Genomic DNA, 23,461 nt, shown 5'->3' with positions numbered 1-23,461 from the left:
CAACTCAACATCCATATTGAATGGGTAACTCTGCTTCTGTGAGCAATTAAGATACAGCCCTTATGTGCAAGGACAACTTCAGAGTGCCGCGAGTGCTTTCAGTCACATTGTTTGGAGATGAGTGATTTCCGAATGTGGAGTCAAGAGGGCTCTTTACACACCAGCTGGGACATGTCACTAATCTACAATACTGCCTTTCCATGCTCGCAGCACTGAGTCTGCAAAGTTATGGCCTGAAGAGTCCCTTACCCAAGTTCATTCTACATGGCCAGAAATGTAGATCAGGCTGTCCCGATCTGAATAAATCAGACAACTAAGCCAGCTGGACACACTTTAAACCAGAAGATCAGGCTTTATTGTATAAGCCAAACACATCTCAGTTTGATTTTGTTTTAAAACCAAAATAAATAAATCAGGCTGGGAGGTTAACGTGGAGATCCAGAATGGAACTGGCCCGGAACAGACAAAACCTCCTCCCTCACCAGTCTCTTAAGTTTTGGCAAAGGTTAGGCACACCAGCATTTTTATTTTCTTTCTCCTTTTGCACAGCTAAAAGAGCACACACTGCATCATCGCTTAGGGCGATACAACCAGAGTTTTGAAAGCCTAAGTGTCTCAATAGTAGGACTTGCTTGGAATTTGCTGTTTGGGCTAGCAAAGCAACAGAGATACATATAGAGTCTTTATTAGGTAGCTCACTCTCTTAGTGTGGCTGACAGCCCACACCAGAGGTGGCATGACAGAAATTGCCCTTTTGGGCCGTGCCCGGAATTTAGCCAGATGGAACCCATGTTGGATATATAGCGCTAAAGGCAGCAACCAGGAAACTCCTGTTTTTTCTGCACTCTGCATGGTCTGAAAATGATTCAGAAGTGCCCTGGAGCTGACAAGAACACAGCTCTTCTCTGCTATTCCTTATCCTTGTCTATCTTTCTTTCAAGGATCTATGCAAGCTTGAAAAAAGAGCACTCAACTCCCTGAGGATAATCTTCCTCATAAAGAAGACACATCTTTCTCTCAAGCTGGTATGTGGAAGCGTGAAAAAGACAGGAAGATTTAACAAACAGCAGCAAGATACCGGGCTTGTGGAAGATCTGAAGCATTTCTTGCAAATGATTTTTAAGACGATCTTTGAGTATGCATGGATTGATGGAAGAATGGAACGCTGATGTAGCAGAGGACCATGTCATTTAGAAGCTCAGGAGGTCAAAACAGAACACAGATATAATGAAAAAGCAAAACTACATGTCAAGTCTGGAGGGGGCACTACTGGATACAGGAGAACATCTTTAGCCCAGAATGTTTTCTGCTGTTGCCCTGAGCCAAAGCAGTGAGGTACATTTTATTGTAGGCAGACAACAACAGTTACTCGAAAGCTACCATCAGTTACTAAATGGGTAAAAGGAGCACAACAGCAGCAGCAGTCCCTGCCACAAAGGGTATGTGTGTGTGCCTGTGTTGCCCAGGGATGCTTCTTGAGCTCTGGACTTTAGGTGGATGAGAGGGAATACTAGTACAAGTAAAGCCAATCTAAATTTCCACTGTGTGCTTCAATTAAGTAGAAATTTTCAGGTTCAAGTGGAATCTCTTCAGTGCTCTTAGAAGGCCACTACCTTAAGAAACTTGTTTTAAATAGAAAAGTACTGTATTTTTCAGAGTATAAGATGCACCTTTTTTCCTCAAAAAAGAGGCTGAAAATATGGGTGTGTCTTATACATTGCATGCATTTTTTTTGCGTCCAGAAGACCCGCCCCCTTCCCCAAAATGACCTTGCATACCCTTATGGAGGCTTTCAGAGAGCTCCTGGGGGCTGGGGAGGGCAGAAATGAGCAAAAAACGGGCCGTTTTTTACCCTCCCAGCCCCCAACAGCACTCTATAAGCCTCCATAAGGCTATGCATGCAATTTTTTTTTGACAAAAAATGGACTCGTTTTCGTGAATCAGAAATGTAAGACCATGAGGTGTTTCCCCATTCAGAAGGGCACACTATCTAACCCCTGCTTACAGTTTATGCCCATAATACTTAAAGTATCTTAAGTAAAAATATTTCAGCAAATAACATCTGTGCATGTATGTGTATTGACCCATGTATCCACATGCACAGAAAACCTTGTGCATAATAGAAACCATGGCTGAAAAATTGTTTGTCACTATATGCCAATGGCATGACACAAGTTATGATCCAACTTTGTTCAAATTAAAGAATTATACAGGCCAAAAATGGATTTTCAGACTTTTAAAATTTGTCACTCCCATATACACAGTTAAACCCCTAAATAAAAGATGTGAAAGAATTGTATCTTCTAAATTAAATGAGTGTAAAACAAAGGTTACACACTTTTGCCTAAAATTCAGGGGGAAATGGGTGCTATGAATATAAAGGGGTGGGGAGGTTTAAGAGATTTCTGCTCAAGAGACAGAACAGAATCTCTAACGAAGCAACTTTTACTGGGGTATAGAATGACAAAGCAAAGAGAGTGTTTCTTAGGAGGGACATGAGAACCCAATGAATTATCAGAATTTTTAGGTGTGTTCTTTTCTAGATACAGCCAGAGCCAAAAGCTAGGTGAAGCTGAAGGTTCATATAGCTATGGTTATGGTGACCATGTAAAAAAAGATGTGTTAGATGCCAAGATTCAAACAGGCCCTCATCCAGGATGCGATTTGAATTAGTAAATGTTAGTTTGATAAAACAAGCACCTGAGTCCATGCCTTGCCGATTATCCTGCTCCCTTCATGAAAAGAAACAAGATTTCCATAAAATATCCTCAAAGAGGTACATCTAGTGAAGACAGTGCTAATTGTTAAACAACAGCAGTAAAACAGCGTGAGCCCAGGTTTTCAGTGTCAGAGATGTGTAATATTGTTGAAAGGTGATATTGTCACTGAAATCAAGTGCAATACCAGATCACATGCACCTGGAGTAGTGCAATGGGGGATTGTGACATAATTTGTCACAAAGCAGTGCCGGCTCCATATTAATTTTGGGATTAAAGTCAAGAATCAAGCATTTAACCAGAAACCACCATACCATCCACTAGAGAGGTTCCTTTGGAAGGCCAATATTAGTCCCTTAGAAGCTCTCACCCTGGAGCAGTGGAGCAAGGTATGCCCCAGGGGTTTGTGCAGGCGTGAACCCACACTGCTCCAGAAGATCTGAGCTGCAGCAACCCTCAGAAACCTTAACACAAATATTCAGACAGGGATTGTTTTGATGGGGCACTTCTTTTAACAGCAGGAAGAGGTTAATAACAGGCTCCTTAAGTTAGTTTACAAAGTCTATAGTTAAAAGACACAGAAAGGAAATGATAGATAGAAACACCACAAACACAGGGTGTCGGGACAGAACTAAGGTCCAGATGTATCTAAGACAAGCCCTTGAAAGAGTCGAGGTTAAAGGCCGTGTCCAGCAAGCGTTGCAGTTCGGTCAAGTGATTCTTTTTGTTGCCTGTTGCTGGGGCAGCAGCAGGTTCTCGGCCAGCATACCTACAGGGAGAAAAGCAGACACACAATTGCTTATTTGCTGCTTTATTCCCCCACCCTCTCTCCCTCTCTCACATGGCATATCATACAGCAACATATTAACATTTCACCTAGATTAGTAAAACGTAATAAAACCTACATGTTAAAAAGATCTGGGTTCAAAGGCCAGTGTCTGGGCCATCTAACCATTGAAGCGTAGCATCGTTTATATTAAAAAAAAAAGATCCATGGATTGGTATATGTCTTCAGCTTACAGCTGGTCACAAATCTACAATTTGAAGCGGGACCCCGCAGTCACAGTTAGGGGAGGATGCTAGGCTTCATTTATACAGAGAGTCATGGCAGACGCCACGTGAGTTGTGAATCGTGTTTAGGACTATCACTGCTGACGTGGTAGTTCAAAGCCTGGCATCTTTTTTGTGGGATCATTTGTCTTCCTATGTCTGGGTGTTCAGAGACCCATTTGGTTTTCCATTGGGAAACAATGTTAAATCGTGCTTAAATTGTTAAATTTTACTGGCACGTATAGGATTTGAGGGACTGTTGGAGCCCAAAAATGAAGCCTGTGCTACTGAAACCTTATGTATCAGCATGTTTCTTCTTCTCCTCTTTTCCTAGAACAGACCACTCCTGAGCTCTCACTGGGATCGGACTGATACTGCCGGAGCAACTGTACAAACCTATCCCTCTATCAGAGTCGCCGAAGAAGCCCCTTACCACACTGGCTTTGCACGGTCAATGGTTGTGCGGAGTCTAGGCTTCACGTAATCATAATATCCTTGGTTTTTGTGCTCTTCTTGACACCAAGCTAGGTCTGCATTGGGGTATTTATGGAATTCCTTCAGCAGGAGGTCAAAAGGGAATGGCGACAGCTAGAAAGAAAAGGCCTTGAGTTTATTATGAATGATTTTTAGCCTTCTACCTTCATAAACAAGTTGCAGTAGGAAATTTTTTAAAAAAGGTCAGTCTATTTCACAAACTCCAGGGAAAATGGAAAAACAAGCATTTAATCTATAAGATACTTACACAGTTAAAAAGAAAAAAAAAGAGACTGAGCAATATATCAGAAATTTAAGAAGTTGTTAAGGCCAATAAAGGACTTTCATTTAGTTATAAATTGGGCCTAATCCAAATATTCTGCAGGCAAAGTCAGATCACTCATACTTTAACCTCCATCTTGGCTCACTTGCCAGGAGGAATGAAGAGAAAATTCATAAGGTCTGTTTAGCTATTTGCTGCAGAAACCTTTTAGGATTCTTTTCAGAACCAGACGTCTGTAAGAAACCTGCAAAGTGTTGCAGAAAACCTGACTCTACTTCAGAACTGTAGTCCACCAAACAAAGCTAGAGGATTAGAACATGCCTGATAGTTAAATCTTACTTTTGCCAGCGGAAGACCTATTCGTTTGGAGTACCAGTGTGGAATTCTTTAGCTTCCTGTTCATAAAATTCTATCGAGCTTCAAAATACTTATTTCTCAAAGCTCAAAAAGCACGCAGGAGTCCTACTTTTGTAAATCAACAATGCCATTCCCACAAAAGCCCTACCTGCTCTACCCTTGTGATGGCCACATCTGCTTCCATATTCCGTGTCTTCCGCTCTCGGATGAGTTCATAATAAAGTTTACCAGTGCAGAAGAGAACCCGTTTGACTTGTTCTGGATTCTGCGCTGCCAGACTAGTGTCTGGGATGACACGCTGGAAACGGGTGCCTGGAAAGCAGCGGAGGTTATTACTTTTTGTTATATATCGGTGTACATAGTAAAATCTGCTCCAAGGAGTTTATAAAATAGTTTATAAAAAAAGAGGAAGGGGACAAATATGAGGTTACAAAAGGGCAGAATTAACAGCAGGGTATCTTTTCCATAAAGACCTGCTTTTGTTGACAGAAATCACCCTATTCTTTGATGCCATGCAGTTTTTAAAAAATATCAAGATTGATTGCAATTGTTGGGGTACTACAGCTCCTACTTCAAAGCTTTTGTCAAATACAAGTAGCAACGGAGCACTATTCCCCGCTCATGTCTTTCTTCACAGGAAACTCCAAGTCAAAGCAAAGTGCTGGAAGAACAACTTCATGACCTTAAACCAATATCTCAAGGCCTGAATCCGAGACAAACGACACAGCTCCAACTATTTTGCTACATATGAGCTCTTTCCCTGGGTATAATTTAGTAAAGGTGATGATTTTTCCTAGCACAGAAGACCCAGACATCCAAAACTGACTCTGCTCCTATGAAGGTTAATAGAACTTTTGGAAGGCTGGCAGGCAGAGTTGTCTTTCTGGCCTTGTGTTGAACTTCAAGAGTTTCCTTGTCTAATTGTTCAGTCACATCTTCCCTTCTACCGAATAAGACATTCCTCCATAGCCCTGACCCCAGGTCTACTGTACCTGCCAGCATTTCATCAAAGCTGGACCGAGCTTCAGGGTGACGCAACAAGGACTTTGGAGTGAAGACTATCAGCTAAAAAAAGAGAGGGAGAGGGAGGGACAGGGGAACACAACCCAAATTAGTATTGAAGTGTAAGTACAAAAGTGTTTAGAATTTAATGAAACAACAATAATCCAAAGTTAATTGTTCAAAGGTTCTGTTTCTGAACTTCATCAGAACTGCACTCAGTGTTTCTAGGAGAACATTGACCAAAGAAAAATGCCAGACACACAACCAGATGATACCAGGATAAAGTAATTTTTCACACTTGTCAGTAAGGTATTTAGCAGGAATGCAAAACAATAAAAGTGCTCTCTTTGGTAACAATATCTTTAGAGACACTCTGAAATATTTGATTTCAATCGTTTCTTGAATATGACTCAAATGGGGGTAAGAGTGAAATCCAATATGCGCACTTGCTGGGATGCTAGAGAGATCCTAAAGTATTCGGATCTGTGGTTTAGTTTTTGGAATAGTAATATATTTGGATTAGCAAAGTAAAGAAATGCTCTGAAGTAAGAAAGCCTCAAGGAGGTAAGAATAGAAAATATGCCAGCAGATTTCATGGATTCAGTGAGTAAAGGAATCAAGCTGAGATGGCTTTAAAATGCAGTCATGGAGGATTCATCTAGTAGCAGCACTGGGGGTCTGCAGGATTCCCATCCTCAGAAGCTGTAAACCTGGAAAGGGGTAGCTATGAGGGAGGGCCATAGTCTTAACTCGGGGTTTCTTGGCTTTCCAAAAGCACTGGGTTAAAGGCTACTGGAAGCAAGATGCTGTATTGGATCCATTCTGCTAACACTGTATAGACCAGCAATGGCGAACCTGTTTTGGCTCGCGTGCCATATGTGGGGGGAGCGCAGGGGGATCATGTGTGGGCGTGCCACACCCATAATGGAATGTGCAAACCCCCAGTGTGCATGCATGCACTACAGGCGCGACCCCCCATTTTTTGCATGCTTTTTTCGCCCTCCCCAGACTCCAGAGGTTTTATAGGAGCCCGGGGAGAGTGAAAACAGCCTCCCCCGCCCCCCCCGGACGCCCTCTGGAGGCTCCAGGGACCTTCAGGAGGCTTCCCTGAAGCCTCCGGAACAGTCAAAACAACCCTCCGAGCAAACCGGAAGTCTGTTCCCGAACTTCCAGTTTGCCCATAGGGCTGGTTTTTTGGGCTCCCTGGGGGGGGGGGGGAGGCTCTTTTCGCCCTCCCCAGGCTCCTATAAAGCCTCTGGAGCCTGGGGAGGGCAAAAAATGGTTTTAAAAAGGGTGAACTCAGCTGACAGGGGAGCGCCTCGCGTGCTCTGACAAATGGCTCTGTGTGCCACCTGTGGCACGCGTGCCATAGGTTCACCATCCCTGGTATAGATCGTCCTTGTCTAACGACTATTCATTCAGTGACATTTCAAAGTTATGACAGTTCTCACCATTATGACTGTTGCAGTGCCTCTGCAGTCATGTGATCAAAATTCAACCCCTTGGCAGTCTGTCCACATTTACAATTACAAAGTGTACTTCAGCTCCACCCACTTGCTTATCCCTCCTCCAGATCTGCCCTTTTGACTGCCTGTACTTTGCCACCATTGCTGCCCTGTATGCCACCATTGCTGCCCTGTACCCCCCATTGCCCTGCACTCCTACTGCCCTTGCTGCCCACAGCTGATTTCACATCTTCTTCCTCAACGAGATGCACCCAGTTTGGCCCTTCATGAAGCAGCTGTAGGCAGCTGCTGGTACACCTCAGCAGCAGCAGGAAGAAAATGGTGAAAATCAGCTGTGGCAAAGGGAGATGCAAGTCAGGCTGGCAGGAGCAGCAGAGGGAACAGGAGAAGCAGGGCCAGTGGAGTGCAGGGGGGGAAGGACAGCAGGAGTGGTAGATGCAGGGTGGCAGAGGTGAGAAGGTGCAGGAATGGGGGGATAGATAGGTGACTGGGGAGAGTTGAAGTGAAGGTGAGTAGAGCAGGACAGGAGAAGTATGAGCTCTTGGCCTAACAACTGCAACTGGAACTATTAAAATTGTCACCCCTAGGCAAGGAAGTCTTGATGTTTCAGATAAAGACTACATCTCTTAACAACAGAAATTCTGATCCCAATTAGGGTCGTTAAGCAAGGACTACCTGTATTTGATACTTCCTTCATTATCTGCCACTAAGTTAAAGTGCTCCGAAAAAAACGTTATTTTTGTCAGTCGGAAAAACAAGAGCGCCAGGATGTATTTAAATTGTTTAAATACAATTTAAAATGATTTGCCTAAAAACTAAGATATTAATATTCAGTAGAGCATATCAGCTATGACTAACTAATCAACCTTTTCTAGGCATGAATATGTATGTGGCATAAAGTTCAATGAGGAAGTGAAAACATTTGCCCACTGGCTTTTATTGCAAAGAGAACTCCTGGGTGGTGAACAGGGTGCTGTAAAAAATGCCAAGGAACAGAACCAGCTGGATAGTCAGAATCTACCAAGCAAAAACTGGCTCTTTGCAAATTAATCTTAGTTTATAGTTCCCCCATCCACCAGAGTGTTTTTTCTTTCGCTAGTGATAAGTTCAGAATTGTTTCACAATTTGTCATGTGCCACTTTCTACTTGACTTCAGGGTCTAATTAAAGCTAGGAAGGGGGGAAGGGAGAACCCATGTCCCTCTTTGTACTAAGGAAGTCATTCTTCATACTGACTGGTTTCCGGAAGGGAAGAAGTATCTGCCTCCGCATAACATGGAAAAAGTTGGCTGGAGTGGAGCAGTTTACGACAATCCAATTGCAGTCGTACAGCTGGCGCACATCAAAGTCGTCTAGTTTCTGTAGGAAAACAAGGACGGAATTCAGAAAGGTAGAAGAATTGTCAAAGTGGTCAAAGACCCTGTGAATCAACGGCGAAATACATCTCTGGGACTAGGGAAGGGGGTTCCCTTTAAAAGGTGAGAGGAAGCAAGACAGCTGAAACAGGGTGGGGCTGAATTATGGTTAGGCCAGATATTTTGAGGAGGATTTTTTTTTCTTTGAAAGCATTATGTTTTACAATTCTTGCATTGCCCATCTCAAACTGCTAGTAATCTGTGACACTTTTTAAAGAGATTGGACGTTGGATTGGGGCGGCTCTAATTTGCATCCTTGCTATCTCAGGTTGCCTACCCTGAAGTTAAGCACTGAGGTGATTACAGAGTGTTTGGGGACACATGGAGGAGCCACTTCAGTCTACTACAAGCTGATACTGGACTTATTCCCCCCCCCCCCAACTCTTCTTAGCATTCTTAGAAATGTAGCTAAGGGATGTGTGGACAGAAGAAAGGTGTGGCCAATATGCACTCACAGCCAACTCACCGGGAAGACATCTGGATCATCATTGCACATTTGTAAGAATCGTTCTGGTCGAGCAGAAGAATGCTCAGGGCCCTGCAAACAAATACGGGACTTTCTTGAGTAATGACTTTTTCTTGGCTAAAGAGGACATTGAGGCAAAACTGAGCATTTCTTCCAGAAAGAGTGTTGCTATAGAGCAGTGTTTTTCAACCACTGGGCCGTGGCACACTAGTGTGCCGTGACATAGTGTAAGGTGTGCCGTGGGAGAATTACTTTATATATAGTCAATATAGGCACAGAGTTAATTTTTTTTAACATTTTCTAATGGTGGTGTGCCTTGTGATTTTTTTCATGAAAAAAGTGTGCCTTTGCACAAAAAAGGTTGAAAAACACTGCTATAGAGGAATGGTTAAAGTAACTGGATATGAAGCAGGGAGAACCACTTCAAGTCCTCTCTTGATAATGGAATTAGCTGGAGGACTTTGGGCCAGTTATTTTTTTCCCTTAGCTTGCTCTATCTCGCTAGAGGTAAAGGAGGAATCAGACGATGTATGATGGCGCTGAAATGCTGAACAGGTAGATGTAAAAAACAATAAACAAAGCCATAAAGAAAGAAATCTAATTTCCAACCCACAAATTTTAATATGCACTATTAGGCACTTTTCCAATGTGCTATTAGAATATGTTCTAATATCGGAACAAAAGTTAATAAGTTAATATTATTTCTCATTTTCAATTTTGTTATGCTGATACAGGCTTTAATGCTTTTAATTACTTCAACATATGCAAGAATTTTCAATGCAGGGCAAATCTATATGTAGGATCTAATTTAACAGTGTCTAAACATAGATATTAAAGTCTAAATCCACCTATCAGGCAGATAAAAGGAAAGTTATTAAAAAACAACACAAATGTTTCCTTACCATGCCCTCCATGCCATGGGGAAGAAGGAGTACAATGCCATTCTGCCTCACCCATTTGGCCTGCCCAGAGCAGATGAACTGGTCGATGATACACTGAGCAGTATTGTGGAAGTCGCCAAATTGAGCTTCCCAAACCACCAAAGCATTGGGACTGGCCATAGCAAAGCCCAGCTCAAATCCTGCATTGATGGAAATGGAAAGCTTTTTTTGGGGTGGGGAGGAAAATTATCAGGGAGGGATAGATTTAAAATTCAACAGTTTACGTAACTCCTTTAAGTTTTAGTAGGGAAAAGACATACCTAGGACTCCATATTCTGAGAGAGAACTATTGCAGACAGTGTAAGGAGCTTGATTTGGCCATAGATGATTCATGGGAATACAGGTTCGCTTGTCAACATTCTGATCATGCAAGACATGGTGCCGATGGCTGGAGAAAAATACGAGTGGAAATTTTATTTAAATCCTTGGCAGAAAAGACTCCTCCAAACCACGGACCTCACGCTATACAGCTGTCACAGACCTCAAAGCAGCTTTGAATCTGATTTCTAGGCCCAACCTGTAGTGCAGATTGTAAAACTCTTCTGCAGACAGAAGGCTGTGACTACTAACCTATACTGCAATCTCTATAATCAAAGTTAAATAAACTCCAAAGAATAACATACCAGTGAGACAGAGGAAGTAGACAAGGCAGTACTCTTACCCCATTGTTGTTTAATTATTATATTAACACACTGGTTGCCATGATCAATTACTTCTCTCATCGTTCACCAAAAAGAGTCAAGAAACATATTTCAATTGCATTATATGCAGATAATGTTGCATTAATTTCCCTGACAGGCCTATGACGGGTGCTCTACGTTTTGGCCAATTATTTCCTCTGGGAATGAACTACAATGTGGTCGTCTTTGTGAAATGCCATCATATTTGGACTCTAAGTAATCATTGTATTGAGCGGGCTAAATTGATAAAATATGTAGGCATAGTTTTCCATGCCACAATCTCAAGCACAACGCACAGAGAATACATAGTACAAAATGCCCAGTCAGCCACAGACACTTTGCAATCATTTTCTATACTAAAGGAGCCTGAAGCATCCCAGCTGCATGCCAAGTGTACTCAAGTTAAATATAAAATGCCATTAATCCTCTAAAAAGAGTTATACTCCAATTTCTTAGGAACATATTTCAAGTCCACTCCTGGGTCTCAAACAGGTTGTCTGCAGTGAAGATTGAGATTACTACTTGGTTAAACACCTTCACGTCAAAGGTCAAAGTATACTTTGCCCTTGTAGGTCTTGATATCTTGGATCCTTACTGGCAACCTTTTATCATTCCTAAAGCAATAGGAAAAAATGGTGCTTCTGGATTTTTATTAACCCAATTTTGTACATTTGGATACTGATATCCACTTAGATCCATTATGTCTCTTCAAATATATATTCCTAACCAATTTGTCACTCTCCTTAGATCTGCTGGATACCTAAATCAATGTAGGATAACATTTACATTGACTTAATCTGATGTCCCACTACAGGCCCTAGAAGGGAGATATAAAGTTACATCTCTGACTGCTCATTATTATGGCCTAAGCTGAAGATAATGCTATCTTGACCATTTTGCATTTGCTTCCAAATGTTATGGATTTTCACAAAAGTCCTGGATTGGTTAAAGAAAGACTGCCCATATACAATAAACACACGTTACCTGAATGTTCCTCTTTCAACATCTTGTCCACTCAGCCGAATATGGATTCCTTCTTTAAGAAGAGAGCCAAATGCCATATATTCTGCTAAGGCCCAGTCTACAGTCCTATTGGCAACCAACTCTCCTCGTGTTTTTAAAATCCTGCTTAAACCTTTGGAGAAAAATAATAATCATTAATCTGCTTGAAAACTTTATGATAGCATTTTCAAAAATGTGTAGATGCCTTTACAGATTTGAAAGTCTGTTGCTTTGGGTAGCAAACAGTGAAGAATATTGCATCATAGATTACTTCCATATCTGAGTACCCTTCAGATGTATGTACTACAATTCCAAAATCCTCAACAGTAACCATGCTGGCTGTGGAATTTTAGGAGCTGAAATTCACATGCCTGGAGGGTGCTCAGGTAAGGCTGCTATAAATCAAAGCACAAACTTAACATGTAGAAAGAGAGCAAAGGCTAAGACTGAAAGATTAAGCTCTGAAGCAGAATCTATTTTCATCTTAATTTGCTGACAGCTTGGATTGGCTATGAGGCAGGCCCAAATGTACTAGGATATATAATACATGGAATCTTGTTAGCCATCATTAAAACATGCAAAACAGAAACAAAGTACTGATTGCTTCCTCAATTCCAAACATCTAAGAGAGGTTTCAAGGAAACTTTGCAAAAGACTCCTCTATGCAAATAACACATTCCATTTTCTAATGAAGTCATTAAAAAGTAAAACTCAAGGGGGAAAAATATAGAAAACCATACCCCCATGAATGGTAAAATTTTCAACAGGAACTGAGCTGGCCACCTTTCCTATATGGACCAAATCTTCTTCAGTCAAGCCAGTAGAAGGACAAGTCATGCTTCGAGGTTGGCCATCCAGGGTGAAGAAACCTGGACATTTAAGAAGAGGACATAAAAAGAGGCAAGGAAGACAGTCACAGGAGGAGCAAGCTCTAGCTAGAACAATTCCTTTAAAAAGATGTTCTTCCCTGCCAAATTTCTTTTGTGAAGGTATTTGGCAAATAAACTCTGTCCAATTAAACTACTGGATCATCCTGCCAGAGCATCTGGTAGAAGAACAAAAATTCTTCATCAAGTGCCTTTTAGTTTAATGCAAGCACATTTTGTTTATTAATAATGCTGACTACTTCTTATGATCCTTATACGGAATTTTCAGAACTTGGAGTTCTAGGCAAGGACAACTCATGTTTGTGCCAGAAACTGCAAGTGCAATCTATTGGCCAAGAACTATGTTTTCTCCATGGCAATTAACAAGTAGACAGTAACTTACCAGGCCATGGAGAGTCTAACCAATGCTTGATGTGAAGGATTTTTTCATCCTTGGACCTGGCATGAGCCTCTTCACAAATTTTGTCATACTTGGAAATTTCCTCCTGGAATACAAAAGGAGCATAATGTAGAGGTGTCCCCAAGGACAAATATAATCAACACTTTACTCTTTAAAAAATGCCTTCTTATAATTATAACACATTTCTAACCAAAACTGGTAGTAGCAAAGGTTGGCAGTTTGGCGGTTCAAATCCCTAGTACTGCATAACGGAATGAGCTCCTGTTACTTGTCCCAGCTTCTGCCAATCTAGTAGTTCGAAACTATGTAAAAATACAACTAGAAAAATAGGGACTCTTGTGGTGAGAAGGTAGCAGTGTCCCGTGCGCCTTTGGCGTTTAGTCATGCAGGTCACATGACCACAGAGATGTCTTTGGACAGCGCTGGCTCTTTGGCTTTGAAACGGAGATGAGCACCAGCCCCCAGAGTCAGAAATGGCTAGCACATATGTGTGAGGGGAACCTTTACCGTGTTTGTGCGTGTATGTGTATTCTCTCTCTCTCTCTCTCCCTCCCTCCCCCCCTCTCTCTTTATCTATCTATCTATCTATCTATCTATCTATCTATCTATCTATCTATCTATCTATCTATCTATCTATCTATCTATACACACATACACAGACACAAACACAGACACACACATACATACTATACATATTGTATATACTGTATGTATACATAGATACCTTTCAGAAAGCCAACTTTTGTGTGTGTGTGTGTATAACAAGACAATTAATATACACAATGGCGTATATCAAATTAAATAAGTTTCAATAAGCTACACAATATCAGAGAAATGTTATCAATTGCCATAGGGAAAAAAAGAGGTTATTTTACTAACCTTGGCTGCGTAATGAACGTTCCTGTATGGTGTCATGTATTATAACAATTATAAAATGCCAAAAGTCTATGAAATTATGAAATGCTTGATACCACAATGGGAAGAGGAATACCAAGATATCTAAGCGTGGCTGGGCTACATTAGATTGTTAAGCCATAATTGAAAGTACCTCATATTCTGGTTGATTTACTACTGCTTGTGAAATCAGTGTCTCAGCATACTTCTGTAGCACAGGTTTCTGTTTTCGGATCTGCTTGTACATCAATGGCTGAGTGAACATTGGCTCATCCATCTCATTATGCCCATTTCGTCTGTAGCACACCTAGCATGTTTGAAAGGAATAAAAATCCCATATATTTATTCTTGACTTAAACAATCCATCTTACTAAATTAAAAGAAAGCTTTCCAACTCAGTAATTAGAGAGTAATGCTTGATTGAGAACAAGCATGGGTGTAAAGTGATGGCAAATGAACAGAAATGAACATTTCTGTGTGTGTGTTTGTGTGTGTGTGTGTATGTATAACAAGCCAATTAATACACGCAATGGCATATATCAAATTAACAGAACATCTGTTCTGTTCTTTTCTGTTATCAGAAAAGAAAAAAATGTTCCAGCTTTGGAAAATTTTATATTCTACTTAAACTTCTCTTTCCACCATTCCACAAAACCTTTGAAAATGATCCTCAAAGGACAGATGGATATGGCTGAGTAGGGCAAGCTATTATTTATTTACTAATATAAATATCATTGACTTATGCAGACTTCCAGTTCTAAACTATCCTTGCTTTCAACACGTCTATATACCATTTCAGATTCAGATTCTTGTTTTTTAAACTTAATCTCTTCCTCTTGAGGATCTAATGAATTGCAGTCACAATTTTCTTAGTGTTCCTCTCAACCCATTAATTCTTCCACTGTGTATTTGTTCTTCAGTTCAACCCTCATGAATTCTCTCTATGTGACCAAATAGGTTTAGCATATTTGTTTTTAACTGATCAGTCACTTAGCATTCATTTAGATCAGTGGTGGGTTACGACTGGTGTGCCCCGATATGGGTGTACCAGTGTCTGCTGGGAGCACCAGGTACCGTTCCGTTCCGTGCTCCGGAGGGCCCAGCCGCCCACGCTACTTACTGGTATTTGAGGCTTTCAGGTCTTCCGCGCATGGGGCATACAGCACCTGCACAATGCTCCGCTGAGCAGCTGGAGCGTCGCAGGCGGTAAGTACAGATGTGCGTGCTGCATGTGTGTGTGCGCACTGTGCATGTTCATGTGGTGGACGCCCGGCCCTGTTGCACCGGGATCCGTAATCCACCACTGATTTAGAGGTAATATATTCTAGAGTCCCTCTCTTCTGGCTTTGCCAGAGACATATCTTAGGTCCTACATTTCCACTTTTCTCAACTCACTTTCAATTTTCTCTCGACAGCCCCCATTTCTATATAATAAAGTCCACCAAAGCCCACACACAAGTAGTCCTCGACTTATGACCATAACTGAGCCCAAAAGTTCTGTTGCTAACTGAAATATTTGTTAAGGGAGTTTTGCCCCATTTTACAACCTTTCTTGCCACAGTTGTTAATTGAGTAACTGCATATATTAAGTCAGTAATACGGTTCCTCATTGATTTTGCTTGTCAGAAAGTCTCAAAAGGGAATCACATCACAGGGAGATTGAAACCATCATAAATATGAATCAGTTTCCAATCCTCTGAATTTTGATCACAATCGTGGGAATGACGCAACGGTTGTAAGTATGAAAAACGGTCACATGTCACTTTTTTCAGTGCTGTTATAACTTTGAATGGTCACTAAATGAATTATTGTAAGTTGAGGAGTACCTATATTTTTTCTGCTTTTAGGAAAATAGTACCCAGTATCTTTCTGCTATTATTCAACATCTAAAATCATTTTAAAATATTTCTTAAATAACCAATTATATATCCCCAACTAAATGTATCAGTATGTCAGAAGAATCAGTACTACCTACCAGATCCACAACGACGTCTTTGTGGAAAGTACTTCTCCATTCAGCTGCCACATTGCACACATATACCACAGCCTCTGGATCATCAGCATTGACATGGAAAATGGGTGCATTAACCACACGAGCCACATCTGTTGGGTATGGGGAAGAGCGGGCCATACGAGGATCGGTAGTGAATCCAATCTAAAATGACAACAGAGGCCATTTAAAAAAAAAAAACCATAAAGGTAGTACAGACTGTATGAAGACTTAATACATCATCACTAACTCTCAATTTTTTAGGTGATAAATGGAAAAGTTAGTTAAATATTCAAGGAATATCTTTTGTGGTATATTCTTTCCTGAGAATGATGTGTATATATGGAAATACCGAGACTTTAGTATGAGGCATGGATTTTAAAAGGTAATGTCTCCGATCCTGGTTCTGCCAAGAATAGCCAAAAGATGAAAACAGCACTCAGGGTGAGTCAGGGGAGATAAGAGATATATACTGTGAGAAGTCTAATTTTGCTGACAATTCTAAAACCCATTCTTTCTGGAAAAGGAAAAAATTAAACTAGCTTTAATTACATAATTAACATTAATAATTTCTTTCCTCACGCTATCCAGGATCCTTTTCTTTTCGGTGAGTCAAAGCTAATCCAGCAGTGTTCTATCTTTTGCTTCATTTGTTGCTAGTTCTATACTTGCAGTCTCCTAAGACTTGCAATTTGGCGTTTGCACTTCTGTTTAGACAACTTTTTTTAAAACATTTTTATTAACAAATATGTAAAATACACACACACAAAACTTAGACGAATACCACATTTGCACAATACAATACGAACAGGAGCTTCCTGTTCTTTCTAATAGCAATTATCAATCGATAGCGCTCACCTTATATTATTTCCCCTTCCATTGTGTTTCATTCAGATTTCACCATTCTTAACCCTTTTATTTTACTCATAACTATTATTTTTTTGAATATTGTTATATTTCTTCATTGATTCTTGTTTCTTTCCTCCATGCACCTATACCATTTATCCCATATCTGGTAGAATTCTGATTCTTCTTTTCCCTGGATTTCTTTAGTTAGTTTGTCCATTTCAGCACAATCCATAACCTTTCTTATTATTTCATCTTCGCTTGGAATTAATTTGTTTTTCCATTTCTGGGCAAAGGCAATCCTTGCTGCCATAATTATATGTAGTATTAAATACTGGATTTCTTTTTTGTATTTCGCAGACATTATTCCTAATAAAGTTGTCCATTTAGACAACTTCTTTCTGATTCAAACAGTAGGGAATGTCCTGGAACCCTAAAGCTGTTCTTTCCTACACTCTTCGCAAAAGGTCATAGGTTAAAAGAGAGAAGCCCAAGACCACTGCTGTCCTGTTCCAAAAGGCTTTTCACCTAGAGGAATAAACAGAGCTATCAAGATAGAACTGAAGGAAAATTTCTCAAGGACTACTATGCAAAGGCACATTATAACAATGAGGGTCTCACCAAGGAAAATTAAGAAAAGGAATAATAGCATTTTGCAGTACAAGATGTAAGACCTTTATTTATATGTAAGTCTCAGATAAGGGTGACTGTTAATTGGTACAAACAGCAGTAGTATCTCTATTCCATAAGTTTCATCCCCTCAAATTGAACTGACAACAAATCGTCCCTTTCAAGAGGTTTTTATCACCCATTAATATCATCATGATATTAATATAATTAATATCATCATGAATGTAGCATAACATACAAATCTATCCCTTAGTTTCATGATCATTGGTGTCAAATCAGAAAGCATGAAATGTTCTTGGCTAACCATCAGGAAATCAGACTTCATCTGGCAAGTTTAACATCTGAGTTGAATTTGCTTCAGTTTTTATTCTCGATCAACTCTTTGATCACTTCATAGTAAATAAACCTAACCAAAACACCTCTTCTAAAGTTCAACTAAGAGCTTGCACAATAACACAGTTCCTAATCTGTTGCTTGTTCTTGGTAAAATTTAAGTTAGAGAATCTGATATGATAACAAAAGAACTATTTTACCTGATTGTTCACCACCACATGAACTGTCCCATATGTTGTATAGGAAGGCAGGTCACTCAAATGGAAAGTCTCGTAAACAATCCCTTGGCCAGCAAAAGCAGCATCTCCATGCAGAAGGATTGACATCACCTTTTTAGACCAGAACAAATCAAAGATGTGTTAAATAATTTTGGAGAATTAGGTGTCAAAGTGGCTGAAAAACGAAGCATCCACAACATTGTCACTATAAAAACAAAAGGACAAAACAGCAGAGAAAAGCACAAAGGAGAAGGTACGTCATATATGCCCAGCTTACTTTCTTTCCTTCAGTGTCTCCACAGTAAAATTGTTCTGCCTTTGTTTTGCCCTGAACAACAGGATCAGCAGCCTCCAAATGAGAAGGATTTGCAACCAGTGAAAGAGTGATGGTCCTGTCAGTGACACGGTTAATCCTTCGGTGATACATTCCCAAATGGTACTTTACATCTCCTGAGCCCTGAGAAAAGAGAGTATTATTAGGCAGATACATTCTTTTTTTGTGTATTTTTAGAGCTTCAAAATGGCTACTTTGCAATTTAGAAGAAAATGAACACATATCCAAAATACGTTCACAAATACTTAATCGGAATTAGGACAGTAGTCGTATTTGAATTCCTGATAGAGGTATTCACTTTGTATAATATTGATAGGATTTATCAGACTAAATCTAGCTGAATTAAGATGCAAAGTAGAAGAACTGTTACTCAGTCTATGAATGGCATAGTATTTACTGCCAGGAATCACACATTTTCATATTTTTGCAACCAGCTGATTCTTTAAGTTATCTGAGATGGTTTCAGGATTCACCCCTTAAGCTCAAGCTGACATGAAAACACTTTTCCTGATCCCTGACATTCATCCCTGACCTCATCTCTGACATTCAAGAGCAATCTTGAAAACAACAGGAAAACTGAAGAACTGGAAAAGTGTTAGGGCACATTGTTGAGGTCACACTCGACTTGTTTCAGTGGCGGATACAGATGTTGTCCCTGTGTTTAAAACTAAATACAGTGGTCCCCTGGTACTCAACTGCTTTGAAACTCATCAAATTTGGTACTCAATGCATTTTGATGTGAACATTTTGTCCCAGTACTCATTATTTGTTTGGTACTCAATGCACAAGCTAGAACTTGTCGGTGTCAGCTGCCTTGTGACTCGCTATATTATTTTTTATGGGAATTTTTTTTTCGTACTCATCATTTTTGGTACTCATTGCACCTCCTGGAACCTATTAACGATGAGTACTGAGGTACAACTATACAGTTGTTATTAACTAATACGAAGAAAGTTCCTGTCAAATAAAATATATAACCCCACTAAAAGTTGAACTCACTTCATCTGCAGCTTCTAGCTTAGAATCAAACTGGCAGAAAATTTGCTCCAACTCTTTTCTGATAACATTGGCAAGAACATTCAGGCGCCCTCTAGAAAACCAAAATCATATTTAATCAGATACTACATGGAATACATTGTCTGCTGTAGGAGAAATAATAATTTTGATTAATACATTAAATCAAATTTCACTTAAATAAGGTTTCAATTACTACTTTGTATACCTCTTTATAGTAACCCTATGTCCTATCAACATTTGAAAAAAGTGGGCCTTTGGGACTAAACAAAGAGCAAAATCATAAAAATGAATGACAGGAAGAATATAGCTCAGAATGTTTTGACTGAAGGGCAGGTTGAAATTCAGCATACACTCTCTTGACAGCTTCTCTGTCTTCAAAGAGTTTCCTCCAAGGACAACTTTACCTGTGAGGCATTCCCATGATAACATAATCCACTCCTTTCTCACTTGACTTGTCAATTATTGTCTTTAAAGCAGGAATCAGAACCTCACAGCCTTCCAAACCAAACCGTTTCTCAGAAGACCACTTTCTGTGCAGGAACTCCTCAAACCTGGAAAACAGAGATGTTGTTTAAAGACACCTGTCACGTAATCTGTATGAGTGTCCGGGCTCTTCTGTAAAGCCATAGCCAATGTGCGTCCCTCCTGTCCTTGTGAGGAGAACATGTGGATGTAAATCGTACGGCTCTTATAGTCTATCTTATTGCATCTCAGGAGTGGGGCTGGGAAGTGTTGCTGCCATTACCGAATGAAATGTGTAGTAACTTGAAGACATTGATTAGTGGATACTCTGCTTTCGTTCCTCCTGCCCCTGCCCCAAGTGTCACCTATCAGGAGAAAAACTAATCACCATTTGCTCTCCTGAATGCATGTTGGTCTAGATGACTACTTCAACAAATCCTGTTACTGTCAGGTGCAGATAACTATGGTCTCTCATGAATAGCCAAAGTCAGTAACTTTATTGTTTGTTACACATTACAAGAATCTTACCAGACTGCTTCCCTTATTCTGGAATGACCAAATAGGCTTCATGGATCTTGGAAGAGGTCAAGATTTAGGCACTTGCGCCTGTACAATGACTCCAAGCTAGGCTCTCGCTTGACCCCTCTTTCCATCCTAGATGGCAGTTTCCCAACAGTTTCCCATCTTTGCTCATTATGTAAGAGAAATTTTTTATTGCCAATTGAAAGATTAGCCACTGTTTCAAGAGTGATACAATACAATACAATAGCAGAGTTGGAAGGGACCTTGGAGGTCTTCTAGTCCAACCCCCTGCCTAGGCAGGAAACCCTATACTGTTTCAGACAAATGGCTATCCAACATCTTCTTAAAGACTTCTAGTGATGGAAACTGCAGTCTAAACATATATGGAGAACGTTTTCCATGAGATACAAGCTTTCACAAATGTCACTACTGACACTTTGTGGGGTTATAAATATAGCTAGGGTGGAACATTTACATCTCAATTTACTGAAGTTGTTATGTCCTTGTGTCTATGAAATATGAACTAGGAAAGCTTAAAACTGAATCTAATTCTTCTACTACTGATACCTGTAACTCCAACCAATGGCAGTTATCCAAGTTAATGAAAAAGAAATACCTGGTTGAACGCACAAGTCTGGCCAGCAGGGTGCGCTTCTCCTCACTGGAGAATTGCATGATACCAGGCGTTTCAAATTTCTGCCTTATCCACTGACATTGCTCAAGATCATTAATAAACATAAATTCTACTCCAATGTGCTGACAGTAAGCCATCTGTTAAAGAAAGGAAAGATGCAAGTTGGAGCAGAATATCCAACCATTTCCAAGCACAAATTAAAAGCTTACTTTATATGAGCTATGTCTTAATCTTATTAGTAAGTTTTTCTCTTTCTGAAAACCAAGCTAATACTGTGATGATTAAATCAATACAAAAAGTCTAAGCCAGTTAATGGAGTTTCGGATAAACTAGGATTTCAGTCCAAGTGCTCATAAATCAAATCCAACAAATTATGCACTAGTTAGACAATATATATATATTTTTAAAATGTAAATAATCAAGATCTGGCAACCAAAGACTGTTTGAACAATTCTGTTCAATTATAAACCAGAAAGTTACATTTAGTTATAAAATGAAAAGTTAAGTTATTTCCAAGATCTTCAATTAACAGTGGACATCAGGGGATCCACTAAGTGAAAAGATCAGATGTAGCAGCCAATTTTTCCTGGGAAAATATTGTTAGCTTTGGATTTACGTATGCAAATGGTGGTCAAAAGTCAGCTGGATCCACAGCTGACTTTTGACCACCATCTGATGGCTGTGACCAGGGGGCATTTGTCCAGGTTCGCCTGGTGCGCCAGTTGCGACCCTACCTGAACCGGGAGGCCCTCACAACAGTCACTCGGGCCCTTGTGACCTCTAGGCTGGAATACTGCAATGTGCTCTACATGGGGCTGCCCTTGAAGAGCATCCGGAGACTTCAGCTAGTCCAGAACGCAGCCGCGCGAGTGATTGTGGGTGCACCTCGGTTCACCCACATAACACCTATCCTCCGCGAGCTGCGCTGGCTACCTGTTGATCTCCGGGTGCGCTTCAAGGTGCTACTTGTCACTCATAAAGCCCTTCATGGTAGTGGGTCTGCGTACTTGAGAGACTGCCTCCTGCCAATTACCTCCCTGCGACCAATTAGATCACATAGATTAGGCCTCCTCCGAGTTCCATCTGCCAGTCAGTGCCGACTGGCAACTACACGGAGGAGAGCCTTTTCAGTAGTAGCTCCGACCCTTTGGAACGATCTCCCCGTGGAGATTCGTATCCTCACCACCCTCCAGACCTTCCGCACAGCCCTTAAGACCTGGCTAGCCCGTCAGGCCTGGGGACAAAGATAACTGTCCCCACCCGAATGATGAATGAATGTTGCTTACTATTTTACTTCTATGTATTGTTTGTGTCTATTGTCTGTATACCCCCCCCCTCATTTTATGTAAGCCGCCCTGAGTCCCCTCAGGGAAAAGGGCGGCCTATAAGTATTAATAAATACTCAAATAATACTCAATATGCTGCTGCACAGAAACATTGATATGCTTTGGAAGGGGTCTGGTTTACAAGAGACACTGGCAAAAAGAAATGATTTGAAAAGTGCGGGAGATGGCTGTGGCATTTCTTTAAAAAGAGCTATGTGTTTCTTTTTCTTTAGCCTTCTAGCTAAAAATTGCCTGAAAAGAACTTGGTTGCTTTAAGGGGCTAACGTATTAAAGAAGTTGCACTTTAATGAGAACGGCCTGCTCTGTTTTCAAGCTTATGAGGAATCTGGAAAAAAGTTGTAGTTGCTTTAAAAAGGCGTAATATTTCCATATTTTCCAAAGCACCTCTTTTTAATCATTTTCAAAGCAAGCACGGTTCTGTTGTCCAGTGCACTCTATAATCTGAATACTTGCTAAAATCAAAGAAAGATAAATCTAGGTGCAAAGTGTTTCTTGAAGTCAGGAATTTGAAAACCACTGAATTTACAGTCCAGGTAATGGAAAATACTGTGCCAGGGAGGGGTGTAGTAGAGGGACAACAAACAGAGAAACAGAAAATGTTTGGCAAGAAATGGCATTTAAATAACCTTGCTGGAAATTATTTTTAGCCAGAGTCGTGACGCCAAGAACATGAGCAGGGGACAGAGAAACATTCCCTTCAACAAAAAGTACTGCTACTTAATAAAAGATAGAAATTAGAAGCTGGCTTATCGGGAAGGGGAGAACAAAAACCCAGAATAAATGGGCCAGGGAAAAGGCACTGCGAGTGAGGTAGCTGAAGTTTTGTTTCTACAGAAGGCAATTATAGCAGAATCATTAAAGGAGTTAAAAAGACCTTGAGATACTGGGTTTTCTTTCTTTTTTCTGCTTTCCAATTCCATTTCCTTTTTTTTTCAGTTTTTTTTTTTTAGTCAGCAACAGCTTTGGGTTTTTTTTTAGCAGAGTCACCCATTCTTGTCAAAGGAAATTATGTGACTGCCAGGAAACAAAGGAAGAAAAGTGCTTCCTTTGGAAACGACCATTTTAAACTTTCATATGTGAGCATTTTTCCACAATG

The 23,461-nt window shown here is 40.4% G+C and overlaps 1 protein-coding gene across 3 annotated transcripts in view; it reads right to left on the bottom strand.

Moving 5' to 3' along the window:
* Positions 1-327: 327 nt before the first annotated feature.
* The window catches only part of OGDH (oxoglutarate dehydrogenase), a 47,716-nt gene continuing 24,582 nt past the window's right edge, over positions 328-23,461 (bottom strand). For all 3 annotated transcript variants that reach the window (XM_014076536.2, XM_014076535.2, XM_014076537.2), the window contains 18 exons: positions 21,002-21,156; positions 19,806-19,952; positions 19,384-19,474; positions 18,328-18,507; positions 18,033-18,161; positions 16,009-16,188; positions 14,188-14,340; positions 13,122-13,224; positions 12,593-12,721; positions 11,835-11,985; positions 10,431-10,558; positions 10,132-10,310; positions 9,230-9,301; positions 8,585-8,707; positions 5,874-5,946; positions 5,030-5,193; positions 4,201-4,355; positions 328-3,486 (listed from right to left, as the gene is read on the bottom strand). In XM_014076536.2, the coding sequence (XP_013932011.1) occupies positions 3,366-3,486; positions 4,201-4,355; positions 5,030-5,193; positions 5,874-5,946; positions 8,585-8,707; positions 9,230-9,301; positions 10,132-10,310; positions 10,431-10,558; positions 11,835-11,985; positions 12,593-12,721; positions 13,122-13,224; positions 14,188-14,340; positions 16,009-16,188; positions 18,033-18,161; positions 18,328-18,507; positions 19,384-19,474; positions 19,806-19,952; positions 21,002-21,156 (2,433 nt within the window). In that variant the 3' untranslated portion in view covers positions 328-3,365. The remainder of the gene's footprint in view (positions 3,487-4,200; positions 4,356-5,029; positions 5,194-5,873; positions 5,947-8,584; positions 8,708-9,229; positions 9,302-10,131; positions 10,311-10,430; positions 10,559-11,834; positions 11,986-12,592; positions 12,722-13,121; positions 13,225-14,187; positions 14,341-16,008; positions 16,189-18,032; positions 18,162-18,327; positions 18,508-19,383; positions 19,475-19,805; positions 19,953-21,001; positions 21,157-23,461) is intronic.

Source organism: Thamnophis sirtalis, unplaced genomic scaffold (assembly GCF_051295495.1).
Source record: "Thamnophis sirtalis isolate CommonGarterSnake01/CBP01778 unplaced genomic scaffold, rThaSir2_p1.2 scaffold_2, whole genome shotgun sequence".
NCBI classification, from domain to species: Eukaryota; Metazoa; Chordata; class Lepidosauria; order Squamata; family Natricidae; genus Thamnophis; species Thamnophis sirtalis.
The sequence above is the reverse complement of the archived record's forward strand: the minus strand, read 5'-3'. Positions and strand labels throughout refer to the sequence as shown.